The 17,708-nt window shown below is 38.2% G+C and overlaps 1 protein-coding gene across 7 annotated transcripts in view; it reads left to right on the plus strand.

Moving 5' to 3' along the window:
- LOC132910106 (glutamate receptor ionotropic, kainate 2-like) overlaps positions 1–17,708 on the plus strand; it is a 121,873-nt gene that overhangs the window by 72,406 nt on the left and 31,759 nt on the right. For all 7 annotated transcript variants that reach the window (XM_060965565.1, XM_060965567.1, XM_060965566.1 and 4 more), the window contains exon 8: positions 6,491–6,643. In XM_060965565.1, the coding sequence (XP_060821548.1) occupies positions 6,491–6,643 (153 nt within the window). The remainder of the gene's footprint in view (positions 1–6,490; positions 6,644–17,708) is intronic.

Genomic DNA, 17,708 nt, shown 5'->3' on the forward strand with positions numbered 1-17,708 from the left:
GGAATTTACTTTCGCAATCAGCGCTATTATTTTCTAAAGACACGGATTTGGCAATTTCGTGTGACTGCGAATTTGTCTGAATCTATGAACCTATCAATGATCAGGCAGCGAAATAATACTTAAAAATTACGTGAACGTAATAAATCTGTGCTAAACAGAAATAAGCGATCGTAATACTATAAATACTTTACTGCGTTCAGAATTTCTAAAATTGTAGAATGTAAATGAAAGAAAAAATAGCGACGAAAAGAATATTAATAAGAATATTAAATCTTTGAAATTTCTTTCCGTAGCTGCAATTTAAAAAAATTGATTGCATAAGAATGCAATAAAATGTTAGATTGACGTAACGTTGAATTTTGATAAGCTAATGAGAGAAGCTTGCCCCTTGTCGAAAATAATCCAAGAGAAATAGTATTTTTTCCATTCTTTTTACCTGTTATGTCCCAACCATCCAATGAATCACCGAATGCAGCTCGCGAGGCGGAATAACCTGGGCTTTTACCGCCATAAATCAGACTATCTCGTGCTCGAAGGGTTTTATTATTTCATCCGGTAACCGGTCTTACGATGACGAGATTCCACCGTTGGCATGGCAGTTGACTTTCCTTTCTCGTCCAGCTGCTACCCTGGCAGCTGTGAATCTGACGCGCATCCTAAAGACCGCTTATTAGATTTTAAATTTCACGCCATTGTAGCTAGATCTTCCGCGGCCCTATCGCGACATTTCCAACTTGTCTGGAACATTCCACGCGATCTTTCGCAAATTCTTCTACCTACCTCGTATCTATCGATCGTTAGAACGAATACCGTTCCTCTTTGTAACGATCGATACTGTTTCTCCTCCTCGTGCTTCCCATTTGCATTTCCCACATGGATGCGTTCCAATAAATTCGAATCGTTAATTAATACACGACAATGCAGTTGGCATAATTCATTTAATTGGAAACGAATTCACAACCAGTGCAAATACTTGTCCTTCCTCGATAATAAAATATACAATTACAGGCGAAAGATAGTGTGCGATTCATAGTTATGTAAATATGATAACTACACTATATTCACAATAATATTGTTGTATTAAACATTTCTTACTGTGTTGATAAAAGTCATCTCTATTATGTCCACATATTCATGATTTAATTCTTTTTGTCAATTACAACTCCTTTTTCTAAAACCGTAACATTTTTGTACTGTTTATCCTTCAAAATTTCCTTTTATCATCACTGTACATCATAAAAATCTCATATTACCGCGTCTCTGTTCTTCCGAGTATAAAAGACTGTCCTGTCGTGGACAAAAATTTCGTGGTCGACGATTGCTCGAGATTCGCTTTAAATGCTAATGAACAATCTGATCCGCACCCTCAAAAACAGACTGTCCCGTACAATTGCCTTGGCTCTCCTCGTGATCTAGCTAGGAAAAATGACAGGACGAGCAAATTAATTTCCACCCACGCGACGATTACTCCGGTATGAAGGTTGGGACAAGGATTAAGACCCAGCGGAAGTTCTTCTCCCTTCTACACCCTTGATTTCGCAATCTCCATGCTCGAAAGGAACTCGCAAAATTTGCGGTGCGCGACGAATGTTTGCTAACTAACTGACAATCTGTCTAATTTAGAGCGGATAAACCGAGGCGTCGAACTACGATATTACGAATGTAATATCCGACATAGGAAATATGGAATCGTCGTGAGCGTCGCGCAGATTTTGCTTGGAATAAATTACGACGATTTAGGGAAGAATAGATTAATCCAGATATATCTGTTATCCTATGTAAAGGGTATTTATTTCTTATTTATTTATTCCTTATTAAGGGTATTTATTTTTGCTATCGGAATAGTGCATAGATAATGTACAATAAGTGGAACGAAAATTTGGTCAATATATTCAAATTAATAGTAGCAAATGGCATTTTGAAAAATATAAAAGTGGACAGAGTGTCTGGATTCATAAGAGGAAACATGAATAGAATTTGGAGAGTTGTTTAAACATTTTTATGGGAATTATCATAGGACGGAAATAGGAATTAGAGAATTCACATGACTCTTAACAGAATTTGAACACGAGCTACAAGATTAACGTAACTACAATTAGTTCGCATTAATTAAGCGCAGTAACGTATATTATACCACGCGTATTATATAGAGCAGATATAAATATAACGAAATTCAAAGCGAAGTTCCTCTACCTCTAGATATAATATACTTTACGTACTCTAACAAATACCATAACATCTCCTACCTATTTTAAAACTTCAATTTTTTTATGGAGAATCACAGAGAAACTGAGAAAAGAAAGGAACCTTAAATCCCTTTGTTCAAAAACTGTAAGGAGAAAGAGCTTAATAATCTCCAGATCCTTGAAAATCCTGATCTTACCTCCGCCAAAGAGATTACCTCGACTAATTAAGCTAGCCAGACTAACAACAGATTTCTTTCTCAACTAATTTAATATTTTAAACAACCCTTTCTTCTACTAACAGAAAATTTAGGAAAAAAGATTTGTAAATTGTATTATTAAAGACAAATTAATGTATTATTAAATGAGAAATTAATGTATAATTCAAGACAAATTATCTAAGATACTTAGTTAATCTTATTCTGAATGATAATAGAGAAACTCATTTAATGTTTAACAGGGTAGAGGCGTCGTAAGTTAGTCGCGAGATGTCTCTCAGCCTTGGGCTAATTAAAAACACGCTCCAATTAAGCCAAAATAACGAGGCAGCGTGAAAACTCTATCCAGCTACGAAATTTCTGATAGCGAAGAGCGAGCTCTTTTTCAGCCGTGTATTTTCCAATGTAGCCGCGAGCAATGGCGAACGATCTTGTTAACAAAATTGCAAATCATTCTTCACTAGCTTTGACGGCGATCTATCTGCAAATCGATTTTCTATTATAAATCTACGAGCCTCGGAGATTGAGTCGTTATTACATTTTTTTACCGTCACAATATTTATCGATTTCGCTTCTGTTTGAAATCATATGTTTCATCTCTTTCATTCTTTAGTTTCTTTTTTTTATGACAAATTCGTTTTAAACGTAACGCGGCATGTTGAATTCCATTCACGTCAAAATATCTGTTTTTATTGCAAAGGAAAATTATCCTAAATCGTTCCAATTTATTGAAACAGAGAATTCCAATTTTAATCATTTCGCATGTGTATTTCAAAAGTGTGCAACTTAAACAACCTTTTTCAGGAAAAGCGTTTTGCAACGTCTATGTAAATTTTCAGATCGCTTTCAAATGTTACCAATATAGTCTAATCTCATAAGTGATGGCGCTAATGATGTTTCAGAATGTTTCGTATAATACGCAAAATATATTCGTAAAAAAGAAAGTATCTGCAAGCGTACGAATGCTTTCGCGATCCACTCTGCTTCTACAATTTTCTCGGAGATCGTAATTTAAAATTCTCTCAAAACTTGGTCCCTTGCTTCCTCTACGATATATACGATTTCCTTGTTCGCTTTTATCGAGTGGAAATTCACTGAGACCGAGAAAATTTCCAGTTGTTTTCATCGCAGGAGCAACGATGATAGTGCACAGGAACGCAGTTATCGCTGATTATTTTCCACGATACCAACTTTCCGTCGCGTGATCTTTGCATTTCCATCGAATTTCCCGATAGCTCAGTAGGAACGCGTGGAATAACGCGCGTTGTTCCACGTCATCGCGTTTCACGCTGAAACATCTACGTAACGATGTATTGGTTAACGTGAATCAATGAGCTTGGATACGTCTGCTCGATCGGTCGATTCGCTTATTAATGGGTGGAGGAGAAATGGCCGATAAATATCGGCGAAAATTGCCTCCTGTCCATGTACAGCCAATACTTTTTCGGATAACTTGTAACGCAGCATTCGATACGTAATTGGAGAAAGGCTAATGCCGGATGTTTCGAGAAATTGAACATATTCCTATGTTTGTGTTGTCGAAATATGGTTGGTCGGTCGAGAAAATGGAAGATTAATTTTTGAGAAGTGGAGAAATTAAAGTATCCGTTTACTTTTCTGTCGATATGATCCGTCGTTGAACATTAAGAAGAGTATGGAGGTAATTTCGATACACGTAATCCTTAAATTCGTTTTCTTGATATTACTTAAGACGTCCAAAGGAAGTTGCTACGAAACCCCTGATATTTTATTGAAGATACATCATCTTCTCGATTTCATCGCTTCGCTGATTATCGCTTTATCGTTAATTAATAGGGTTCCTTGAGCATTATGAAGATAATGAACATAATATAAGTTCATAAGTACTCTGACGCTGTAGTACATTTCCGATAACACAAGATAGGGATTTTAGTGGAAAATTAATTAAAATTAGTAATTGTGGAATCAGAAAATTATAAATAAAAATTATCTGTAAGGAACTCGATAATACTATGTATATATATATATATTTCTTTCTTTTTAGCGATTTTAGACATCACTGCTCAAAGTAACATTATAATAGTGTTTGAATCGGTTTAAAAGATCCTTTAGAAATTAAGCAACCTGAAAATTACCAAGACATTTGTCGAGAACCTGCCTCAACTACCGAAAACCTGGCAAGTTCACCAAAGATCATGCAACACGGGTCTCATAGTAGCTTTACCCTGGTATTTGCTGTAATCAAACACATAGTACGTGTATATTTACATGGAAAATTAGCGCCGTGCAAGCAACGAAGGAAATTCCAGTTGATTCGCGTCCAGAGGGATACGAAAATAAGCCGAGCAGGAAATTGATTCGAACTCGCTACGCTTTGAACCTTTTGTGTTATGGCTAATTTGTTGCATAAACAACTATTCAAAATTTGTTTGTTAAAAAATAACTTATCGAATTGTGTGAAGGGTTCATTAGCGCGACGTTGTTTTTCTCGTCAAACAAAGTTACGAGGAATGCGGCAAAAATAGAAAATTTCACGCACTGAAACAGAACGAATGCAATCTGATTAATGAGCCTTCGGGGCTTGGATGTGCATGAATTCGAAAATATTCTCGTCGAAATAATTAGATCGCCAATTGAAATGGCTTTGTTGTTCGTATCAGTTTCCAATACCTCGAATGTTCGACTGTATGTATACTAGTCGTATAAGTTCAATCATTATTCTTTTAATTATTGTTATTTTCAATACAGTGTCATTGTCTGAACGGAGGAACGTGTTCGTTTCTAATTTTATTTTACACCGATTGTTTAGTATCGTAGAGGGGTTCGTAATTGGGATTCGAACCAGGATCTTTCGTTTGCCAGCAAAGTGCTTTCCCAATTACCTACCCAGGCGGTCGATGAATATTTTCTACCACACTCCTAAGTCTCAAGCATTTGCCACCTGACAATGTAAGCGTCCTCGGTCACTCCTAATACACAAAACATATAGATACCAGTCTAAACTCATCACTGTCGGTCAACTAGATACGTAAATCATAATTTACTAACGTCGAAACACATCCTACTTCTAAGAATCGTAAGAAGTAAAATGTTCAACCCATCGGGTTGTTAGACCCGAATTCAAACTCGGATCTTCCGCCTGCTGGCAGGGTGTTTTCCTAATTAAGCTACCCAGGCCGTCGACGAATGCTTTCTGCTGAACTTCTAAGTCTCAAATGGCTGTCGCCTACGGTTGAGTTAGATTTATCGCAGAAACAACGCTGTAATTTCGTTTAGTCGAGTTTAACTATTAAATCTAATATCGTAGCTGTTTAAACGAATCGCTTGTAACAACTTTATGAAGCAATCGATAATGAACAGAGCTCTTGGAAAAGCTGACAAAATCACGAATTAATGGAACTTCGTGCAAGCGACAAATACTTCTTTAATTTCGTCAAAGTGCAATAAAATTGAAATGAATATAAAACGCGTTTCCAGGTTGGCGCCACGGTGCTAATGTCACGCTCCCGCGTCTCTTTTCAACGATTCTGACGGTAGTGCGGATAATTTCCATAACAGCGCAAGGCGTGCAGTCTCGTTTATAAAGCTCACTGCCAACAACGTGAAAAATAACCGGGAATTAATTCTTCTAAATTAATTACAATCAACTCTATCCTTTCTTTCTCCAAGAAATTGTCTATCACTCTTTCCCTCAGAGATAATACATAATCAGAGATTGTTGTTTCAAGTCAATTGGAACGCTCTCCGTTTCTATTTCTTTCACTATAACATTTATCGTAGCGCCATTGAGATGTTTTTCTTCAAAACGCGCAAACTTGAAACTTCATAGAAAAATTCCGGAGAGATAATTCGTTTAACCAGATCCTCGTTTAAATATCTACAAAAGTTTGCGATGCTTCCGCCGCGGCGCACGTTAAATAATTTTCAAAGGCGACTCTCTTTCTTCTGGTGGCTGGTGGAAGTGATTTTACCCAGCTGCATAATTTAGATGATCTGTGGACGGTCGCCAAGCAAAAAAAGAACAGCAGCTTACGAGAATATTTAACGCGGCGAGGAGCATCGCGACGTTCTGTGAATGATCTATACTGAGGGAAGACGTGCCTTTTTCAGGCGGAGCCAGCGCTCATGTACGATAGCGTGCAGGTGTTCGCCGTAGGATTAAGAACCCTGGAACAATCGCACGCGCTCAGGCCCGCCAACATCTCCTGCGAAATGGAACACCCCTGGGACGGAGGGTTGTCCCTCATCAACTACATCAACTCGGTGAGTTTTACTACTTTTACACGTGTGCGTGTTCTTTGAAACAAAAAGAAAAGACATGGTAAAGTAGTATTTCACGTATGTATTTGAAGCTCTACGTTCGAAGTCTATTCCTAAGACTGCTAGATTCTCCTAGAATTATTAAATCTCCTGAATTTCGAATGTAACGTAAAGTTGTATGCAACTGATTATAATGTAAATATGATGATTAAACTACAGATTTTTAAGCATCTGAATAAAAATTTATAAAGATGCACGATATAAAAAAATAAAATATTTATAGATAATAAAATGCTCGTTAAAGTTTTTTAGTTGAGCGAAGCAAGTTTATTTAAATCGTTGATTATATTTCAAGAAGTATAAATTTATTAAACGTCCGCAATCTAGGCGTGATATTTAATTCCAGTTGCGTTACATCTGTGAGATTTCGTTAAATATTTTCCATTTCATATTCAAATAACAGGTTTTAATTACCACGGTAGCGATAAAAAAAGTTCTAGCGTCTAATCGAATAATCTCGCGTCGCGTCGTCTCGCTTCGAATAAGATGTGTCGCCTGAATGGCTAGGAGATTAACGTGCTAGGACATGCTAGGTATTTCGTATATCTTGAGGAAGTATTTGGACACGAAACGTTCCTCAAAACGGAATTTAATGTTTCATCGCATTAGCGACCCGCGTTATTCGTAAAATGTCTGGCTGAATGAGCGGAATGCTCCTGGAAACGCCATGGGAAGTTCCATGGACGTATTTTGTAAAATGAAAATCGCGAAGAAAAGGGTGTTCATTTCTGTCGAGCGCTTGTCCGATCCATTTTCAGTTGTCAACAAGCAGCGACGTTTGTTACACTCACGAAGAAAGTTAACCGACAATTTACGATGAATTACGGATGCAAAGAGACTGGACTGCTGCCAAGAACAACTGTATTCCGGATAATTGCAAACCCTTTCGCGAGGACGAATGGCGGTTTTACAAACTCGCGAGAAATCGAGGCGTGAACGCTTTCAGTTAACGAGAAAACACTGCGGAACGATTACATTGTGTTGTTATAGTAATATCGTTTCATTACATTTAGCGAATTTCATTACATTCAACGGGTTTCATTGAAGCGTAATTTGTGAAATTTCGATTCCGCTTAATGAAACTTTTTTAAGTTTCTGGACAGTTTCGATATCGAACAGAATTATTAAAATTGGAAACGAATAAAAAGAACGGTTATGATGGTTTGCCTAATTGTGACTATATCGTAAGTAATGTAATAATAAGTTAACACGATCACCTGACTAATAACAGTCTCGACAATTGATTTCGTTTAGCCTCTGTTCGTGTACAACAAAAATTACACACAACTATCGACGTATCGATGAGTATCGACATCGGCTCATGTCGATGATTTACGATCGTGGCCTTTAAAACATCGTCATGTACATTCGCCAATATTCGACCGCTTTGTATTCGAGCGTCGACACGTCGGAAGGTTGTTTCTATGAATTTCAATAGGAATTTTATGAACACCAGACACGGATAAATTTTATGAAATATCGAGCAGGTTTCCAGTCTGTCAGGCGCATCGGCCACACATCGTTCGAAGGCTTCGCGTGTTTTTGGTTTATTGTAATGAGTAGTATTACATGTACATTCTTTGTGAGATAAAACGATCCCCGTTTGTTAATAGCGAACTGTTGAAATTGCGTGTACGTATTATGGATAAATATTACGCGTTATATATTACGGCTAGACATTACACGTTATCACACAGTATCGTGATACATTGAATTAACGCTTCACGTAACGAATAATTAATAATGAATTTATGAATTAATCATGAATAATGAGATTTTCCCTTACACCTTGAGCAACGTTCCGTAATTTCAACGGACAGAAAATCAGGTTGGTTCGTAATCTGGACACAATCAAGAGGTTCCACGTTCGCCAGTATCCCCTCGAGGAGCACTTATGGTCCGCTATTAATTTAACAGTGAAGTGGCTAAATTCCGATATCGATGGTCGCTTAACAATCTGCGAACATTTGCCAACCTCCCGCAGAATATGTATAAGAAAATATATTACGCTGCATTTTCCTTCAATCGTTAAACGATCGTTCGATTAATTCGATTCGAATTGGAACGTATTTGTTCAAGTTACAAATTTCAAAATTGAAAATGAACAATATACTTGAATTCAACTTTGAATTCAAATAATTTACGGCTTAATTTGGACCAGTCTTAATGAGATCGAAATTACAAAGACTCTTAACAAAACTGATCTTAACCACAGTTTGACAGTTTCGTGTTTATGAGAAGTACACCGCATAAGGAATTCGTAACGATTTTAAACGCGGTCAGTGTTTACGGTTTTAACGGCCGGTAACGAGCTGGAGCGTTCATAAACGATGCTTTTTTCCGCCATTTGAAAAGCGTCGCGTGATAACGTCAAGCCATAAAACTACTTGGCGCCACTCCAAACGCGTTTATCGCGGGATTAGCTATTCCGCGTTGTTTGTCCGTACGCTTTTCCGAGCATCTTTCGACCAAATTTTGGCACGCGCCAAGCCTTCCCCTGTTTATACCCATTGGCACCGTGCAGCTGGTTTCTTTTCTCAATTTAGAAATGCGTACTTTGCCGTTAGTGAATCGGGGAAAATGGGTCATTAGGGTTCGGTTACGAAACGCTGTTCTTCACCCGTACTAATGGAGTCGTTCGAAAACTACTGCAACTTCGCTCGATATCTTCATACAAGATGCATTGCATGAAACTTTTTCGATTGTGAACTCGAAAACATAGTACACGAACCCATGTGCCTGAGTCTCAAGTGAATAACAAAAGTCTCAAATACGAAACATGATTAATTCAAATGGATGAGTTGGCGAAAAAATTCTTTCATTTTTTGTAACATGTTTGTGTTAGTATACTTTATTATACAGGATCAGTTCATTAGTTAACTCGAATGCAGTGGCATCATAGCGATAACGTCATGTCAATATCGTATGTGATCTGTCATCTAAAGCAAATATCGGACATATGTTAAAGGAGAGACAGCTGTGTGTATAGAAAATGGAAATTAGAGCGTGCAATATGTGATATGATGATTAGCAACATTTCTCTATATGTGCATCAAACATTACTCGATAACTTCACAAACATCCGTAACTTGTAACAGTTGAATAACAAGTATCGTTAAAATTAGTTTCATATATTTACCGTGCGCGAAATAATCTTGGAATGGAAAGAAACAATATACTTATTCAGAGCAACATGTTATACTGCTATTATTAAGGTTAAAATATCATTGAAAGAAGCTCAGAAGAATTTGCCACAATATGTTTTCTGTGGTGAAATATGACGACAATGAATTCGTTGGTGATTCTTTACCGCAACGTCGAAAGGACCAGGTAATTCATAATGCCGGTGAAAAAAGTGCAATCGATGATTTACTTTGCCACAGCAATATTTCATCTATGTTTTGTCGGCGAGTATCGAGGGTCGCCATTAATTCTCACGCGTACTTCCCCTATTCTCTCAATTCCTCTTCACTTCCCCCCGTTCTTCCGATTCATCCCCTTTTCTCACGACATGATTCAATTCTCACCTTCCGGGACAGAAGATACACGATTACGCGTCTAATCTCTTGCATACGACATAAGTGAACAACCACACAATTACCAGTCGAAATCCTCGACACATAAATCAAACCAATTTCGCGATAAATCGAACAACGGTCTCCTTATCGCTCAAATGTCGATACGTCGCGTCGTATCAATAACCGTCCGGAAATTCCGTACACTATATAACCGTACGAACGCTACATACAGTGTGTTGAGAAACTTGTACAACTGTTACGGATGGAGAATATCTTTCTCCACGTAGAGGACGCGTCCTCGCGCTCCTGAAACTTCTTCAAAAAATAGAAAACAGAAGTGTCTTTTAGCATAAACATTCCTTATCTGGAGACACAGCTGCGATGGAACTGAGCTTCGTGAGAACGTCCGGTGAGCACCGCTTTCTAGAAATTTTAAACAAATTAATCCTTTCCCGCGTGCAAATGCATATGATAAAAGATAAACTCATGACCTATCCTACCATGAAATTGTCGGATTTTTATGATATATAAGTAGCCGAGAAATCATGCTCCTCGGACGAAACGTTATGAAAAGTCGCTTTGTAACTTCGCGTCGTATTCATGAAGAAGCACTATAGTGAGATCAGGCAAAAGTTGGAGAAAAAGTTAGCCCGCGCATTGCTAGTGCGCCAAACCTGAGCAACCAAACTATAACGTAACACACTAAGCTACACCCATTTATTCGCGACAAACACGCTTGTAACAATCTTTTGACTATAACCTTAACGCATATCTGTGTTCCTCGTATAAGTTCGAGTCTAATTATTTGAAACTAACATTCAAGCCAGCAATCCGTTCGAATTGTATTATTAATCAAAGTTAGGATTTCTGTACTAATCTTCCCGGTGATTTCCTGATTTCGTTCCAGGCTCGTTTGCGCGTCTCAATATCCAAAAGAAGCCTTTCCAAGCTAGTGGCTTCCCGATTTCGCATCGGTTTCATCTACACAAACTGAATCCTTCTTGCAGCTTCTTGCTTTTATGGCAGGTTCATCCTCAGGTGACCCCATCCTACAGGTTCTCTGATTACGCGTCAGGTGCATCCGCATACCTGCTAACACGCTGCAAGCGTATTCCTTAAAAGTGCATTCGCCAGCATCTGGCGCTGCTCGGAGCCCAGGCTCGTAACACAACAAACGATATAAATTCAATTCCTCGCTCTTCTTCCTTCGAAAATACCATAGGGAAGTGGATTTTCATTTTTCATGAGACTGTTCTGTATTTAAACGTCACACTTCTTGGTCTCTCCGATGCTTCCTCTCGGGACATTTCATTTGCCAGATTTACCAGCTTATTTCTTCTTGAAGTTTAAAGCTCTTGCTTTAAACATTTCTACTTTTTTGCGCTCGAGCTCGCTACCTATCAGCCCTTTTCTTCTTTCTTGCAATAACGCGATTCTTCCAATGTCGCGACGTTATTTTCCAACTTCTCGTGTTTCATAGATATTACTCGAGAATATTACCTAATTTAAATATATTCAAATGTTCTTTTTTGTTGAAGTGATCGCCACTTCTAAGAAAACTCTACATCTGGTCTTCGGTTTTCTCAAGCGCTGAGGTTATCGATAGCGCGTGGACAAGGGAATGCGTCGATGACAGACCATAAGCGGTACACGTGCGACATTGGTTTCAGGGTTCTTTTAGTCTCAGGGTAACATTGTGCGGATCTGAACCAGCTTACATTGTATTCCACACTTTGTACTTTAATATTCACAATATATATATATACTTACAATACCTTACAATTTACCCACGCGTTTCTTTAATTCCACATACATCGAATAACCTTAACATTTTTCATAATTGATACTTTTTATTCCTCTCCTATCGGGAGTTCAAAGCAAATGTAGTCATCGAATTCTTGTATCATAGTTTGTTATTAGATTGTTTGACAATTTACGGAAATTCATATTTTCACGAGTCCACATAAAAAAATGGAATCTTAGATATTTATATAACGCATGCAATATAAACGTGAAAGTTCTCAATGGTAAATGTTCAATTTCATGAGCCACTGTATAATATTTCAGATACAAATCACAAGACGATGCGTTCTAATTATCTAAAAGGTATCACGTCCCAAACTTCCGGAGAAGCAAACATTTCGCGAGTGGATACAGATTATCACAGGAGCTTTGGAAAATATTCGCGTAGACGGCGCTCTTTTATTATGAGCCTCGCTGTCCTCTTGCTCGTCGCTTCGGGAGTTCGTTTACCGGAATTGTTTCCCACACTGTGCTTCGTCTACGGGTCGTTTTCATTTCGGACGACTTGCCCGTTTTCGCCAGGTATTTATTCCACGCGCGAAAATACATTTCTCAAAGTATTCGGAAGCGTGCACCGAATCGTCGACTTGCTTGCAAACGAAAAGGAGGAACAAAAATTCGCCAACAAAAGAGCAAGCGTCCCAATTTTTCTGCCTTTGCCACACTTTTACAGTACGATGACGTTCAAACGTTTTAGTAGAAATAACGAAACCTTGCTAAAATGTATTCTGATGTAGAACGTATCAGTTATTTGCAAATAAAAACCTGAAGAAGTGAGGAAGAATGATGTCTTTTGACTCGATAATTCGCAAGGACTAACTGATTAACTGGAAGCACAAAGAAGAGTATTAAATGTACTAGAGTTAAGCAAAGTAAATCAGGTCGTGTTACATAGTGGTTTCGGTCGATTTTTCGCGAAAGAATGACTCGACAAAGAAAAAATTCGCTATGGCAGGGGGACTCCCCGAGATCCGGCGCGAGTCATGGAAACTCGGTGGTGCAAGTAATCGGACTACCGAGCGTTAAAATTGTACACGGCGCTCTTTTATCATGGCAACCCGCGTGTCTCCGCTTTCCCCGTTATCTTCACCAAACCATCATCGTCGCCACTGGAAAGCGCAATGTTTTGGATGAACGCTTACCGAAATTGCTGCCTATTACATCTTTTTGTACCCTAGCCACGCATATTTCTTCCTCTGTTCTCTGTATCCGTAACCACCCCTCCTATTTTTTATCTTCTATTGTTCCTATCCCTCTATTACCTCGCTCGTTCACAACCCTTTTTTTTCTTTCGTTGTCCAGATCGTTTCTCTGTTTCTACCATATTTGTGATTACAGAAAGATCTCTAGGTTTGTTATGAATGCACTATGAGTGTTTCAAATTCATATTTTTTTGGAAATCGTAATAAATACTTTAATTTAATTAATTTTTATATTTTATGTGTTTTCCTGTTTGCGCATTTTTAACTTACGCGTTAATGCGTAAACAATTGCTAGTTGAGAATGTTTTAACGAGATTTATGGCAAAATAAATATTTCAACGAAATAGAAGCTCTTTACCTGCATATGGTATATTGTTACATATCCCAAAATCATAACTAGCCACTTTCACGCGTAATTGAGATTCTGATTAATAGCCCTTCTTGTCTCCCACCTGCAATCTCCGTTCTTGTTGTTGGATGAACGATCCTTGAACACGGCCAGTTCGATCTAGTTGTAATCAAGCTACACTAAAGCGTTTTTGATTTCGTTTATATGTTATTTCGAAACATTACTAATTATTCCTGATTATACATTGGTCCTAAACTTTTAGAAGTTGTCCTAAGCTATTTCGCAAACATTCGTTTACAACTAAAAAATGTCAACATTGGAACCATCAAAAAAGACTCCATGATCGTAAAACGTCGAAATACGTGTACTGTGAACTGTGCTCTAGGAACAGAAAGTCTATAACCATTACACACGTACAGCCTAGTCCACTATCTTTTATATAGAACCGTGAAAACCTTTTCATATTTGAAAACTATGTTCGTAATACCAGAGAACGATCACGTTGTTCGAATCCCTTTGACGATCCAAAGATCGTGGCGATAATCGTCTCGATTGTTCCGACCGATCGAACCGATCGAAGCACGTGACGAAGATACGTGGAAGAGCCACATACGTGACCCAAACAGTGAACGTTTTCTCTTCGGCGTAATGGAATTGAATATCGAGCCGGAATACGTGGTCGATGCACGTCGATAAGCTGCACGCACGCTTTGGCATATTTCCAAATGCCGGCTAAATGCCAACCGGCTGTCATTAGCATTGCAAAGCGCGCGAGACTCTCTCGATGGATTGCGGATAACACGACATTGGGACGACTAATGGCCCGCGGAATATAGTTATAATATGACCGGATTCCTATGAATTTTTATACATTTCTGTCAATTCCAGCGTACCAATTTTTTCGCAAATCTATTTTTGATATATTCTCATATTGCAAGATTTGTGGATCCTATTAAATGGAACGAACGCACTTACATAAATGCAAAAATATAGATATATTAACAATTGAAGACCATACGGGGTAGAAAAATATAATAAACCCATTTTTGTTCTTTTATGTCAGTTGGTAACTGAAAAAAAGAATTTTTATATGAAATAGCCGGAGAAAGAGATAAACTCGGATCTATTTCTTTTTCGTTTGATACGTGTATTTTTGGCTAAGACAGCTCCCTTTAAGGATGCAATACTTGAGATTGATGATGCATTCTCGGCGTAAGAGCGACGCTCCTTCAAGTAGCACACAGATAGCCTGGCCTCTGAATTGTCGACGATATAACTAAGTTAGTTTCTGTTCTCTAATGGGGCATTTCGGTACGATCCTAAATCCTGGCCCGTGATATTATCGTCCTTCCAGCACGGTTTAATTGAACCGAACGAGAAATAATTGCCACGAATAACCTATAATTCTGCGACTATGGATTGTAGATACTATCGTACATCTGTTCCCCGGATTCGCAACCAGTTCCATTGCTAGAAATTTTTACGTCGTTTAAAAAAGGTATTGCGAAAGAGAAAGAAATCCAGGAACAGGAAAATAATAAAAATTTAACCATTACGAAGCTTAATTTATTGCAAAGGTTCTTACAAATTAACTTCTATTTTGAAACACGGCACCGTTTGCACGTAATCGATGCTGAACAACGCGTTTAGAAGTGCAAATAAATGCGAACATTCACAGTTCCAACGATTAACGAAGCCGGTCGGCTCGTAATTAACGACTTAATTGCAATCATCCGGTTCGTGGGTGCTCCGTCATCATGAAATATGGATACGTGTAAACGAGGTATCCTTCCACTCGGGTCGGCGAAAAAACTCGCAGTGATGCAACTCATTCCAGAGATGTAGTTTGTTAAATGGTGTTTCGTCGACTCGCTTGCTACATAACGTTTACAGAGTCACGAGGGATACGATTGAGTAACAAAGAGCCCTCGACGATTCCCGTTAATTACGTACTCACGTATAAACCATGCAACTGCTCGTCTACAGCGGTCCTAATTGTTTGCTCAAGTCGTGCAATACTTAGGACTTCAGAAACTGCTTCGCGAGTCGAGTTCAGAATATGAAATGTCGAATGAATACTCAAGTAGAATTGTTGATTCTTAGACCCTAATTAGTTGCGACCTCTGCGATAAGTAAATCGTATAGATTGTCCGACCATATACGGCCTTTGTCTATTTAAACAAGGATTTCGCGGAGAAACGCGACGTCTGATCACTAAAGTCCTCTTTCTACTTAAGCTACTCTATCTCGTTGCTTGTGCGCTCCTATAGGTTTTCCATATCTTTTTCGTACTTTTCATTTTTACCTGAATTATTCACCTTACAAAATATTTTCTAGTACGTAACTAAACGATTTTCAATTTAATTTATGTACAAGAAAAATCGTTGATTCTTGATACATGTTACGTCTAGTGACTCTCTACACAAACCAGGCCCCACGCCGCGGGCAAGACGGCTGCCAGATGTCTACGTATTCTTATTGCGTACCCTCAATAATCTTAAGGACCTACCATAAATCTTGGCATTTTCATAGTTAAGGTCCTTCAAACCAAACAAGTATCTTTTTACTTCAAGTGTTCCTTAAATTTATTGTCCATTCCGGGAAGGTACAGTGTCTCCCGCTAGCAACTTTTTCTCGGAGGTGGCTGGAACCCTTCCTTGCCCACCAACCTTTTTCTTATCCAATCAAAAGCAATAACTACTGTCTTCACTTTCCTAACCAAAATTGTCATCTACAAATCTGATGGTCCCGTACGCTAGACACACCCATCAATAACTTTCCTCCGCCACAGCATGGTCACCGAGCTTCACTGATTTTCCATCTTTAGATCAGCCAACATCTCTTGATTGATTCTTCCACCCTTAGATCAGTCATTTATTTAACTTAAATCTATACGTACCGAGCGTAACTGTTTATGTCTATAAAGTTGTTGGAATAAAGTGTATATTGTAATCTGTTACTTCAGTGTTGTAATCAGTTCAACCACCTCTATTATCCTAAACGAGATAGAGGATCGATCACTTCGTGGCATCGATTATCTAATCGTAACGGGAATTTACGACTCCCGTTAGCGCGCTTCCTCGTGATCGCGTCTCTCCACGAACGGTCGAACAATGCGTGATTAACCTGTGATTACGTGATAAAGCGGTCAGGCAAACTGCCTGATCAGACGCAGCCTTTTCTACTCATCGCTCTGTCCGATTACTAACGTCTGCTTCTACTTACGCGTCTATACCTCAATAATTGTGTTTTCCTCCAAATTTATCATACCTTTCTATCGAAATTGATAATTATAAATTGTATAATTATACAATTTATGAACTATTTACCTATGACATAATCTAGAAATTTCTCGTTCACTTTATCAAGAATTACAATTTTCATATCAAACTTCTAATGACGTAATATCAATTCTAATAAAATTTTCATGAGTCTTAAACCAGATGCTTCATCTTTCATACGATAATCATGTTAAAATGGAGTATAAAGTATGCATAAACCCTACCTCGGACTATACGTCGCCTGTTACATTCGCCATAAACCTTCTCATCAAAATCTGCCATAACAATGCACATAAACACAAACATGAATCGTAATACGTCTATTGGATGATGAAGTTACGAGACGACGCAACGGTAAAGTTGATGACGTTTGCTCATTGAACACTTTGTCGTACGGTTACGTGATATCGTTGAAACTAAAAGAAACCGAGAGTTAACGTAGCGAGAAAAGCCTCTAAAGCCTGGTAAACTGTCGTGGCGGTCGTATATGGCCGACAAACATGTGCCAAAATGTGGAAATTTCGAAACAGTTGCAAAAACGTTAATTCACTGGCTAACAGGATTTTAAATTTGTTTTCTTCTTTTTGTCCTTTTTTGTTACATACCATTGAGAGTTACGTAACATAGCTAAAAGTTATCCATCGCAAACTACAGCATTCTCGACAAATTTATATTACAATTCCAAACATGTGTAAAAGTTGTGTGTAACTCGTAACATACGATTACGTTGAAGAAGGAAGCAAAGTAAAAAGGACGAGGAATAGACGAGCAAAAACAAAAGAGTCGCGTGGTTTACTCCAGCATAAGGAAATTTTTAGTAGATAAAAGTAGCTCGAAGGCAATATGGAGTTAACA

This window comes from Bombus pascuorum, chromosome 8 (assembly GCF_905332965.1).
Source record: "Bombus pascuorum chromosome 8, iyBomPasc1.1, whole genome shotgun sequence".
Lineage (NCBI taxonomy): Eukaryota > Metazoa > Arthropoda > Insecta > Hymenoptera > Apidae > Bombus > Bombus pascuorum.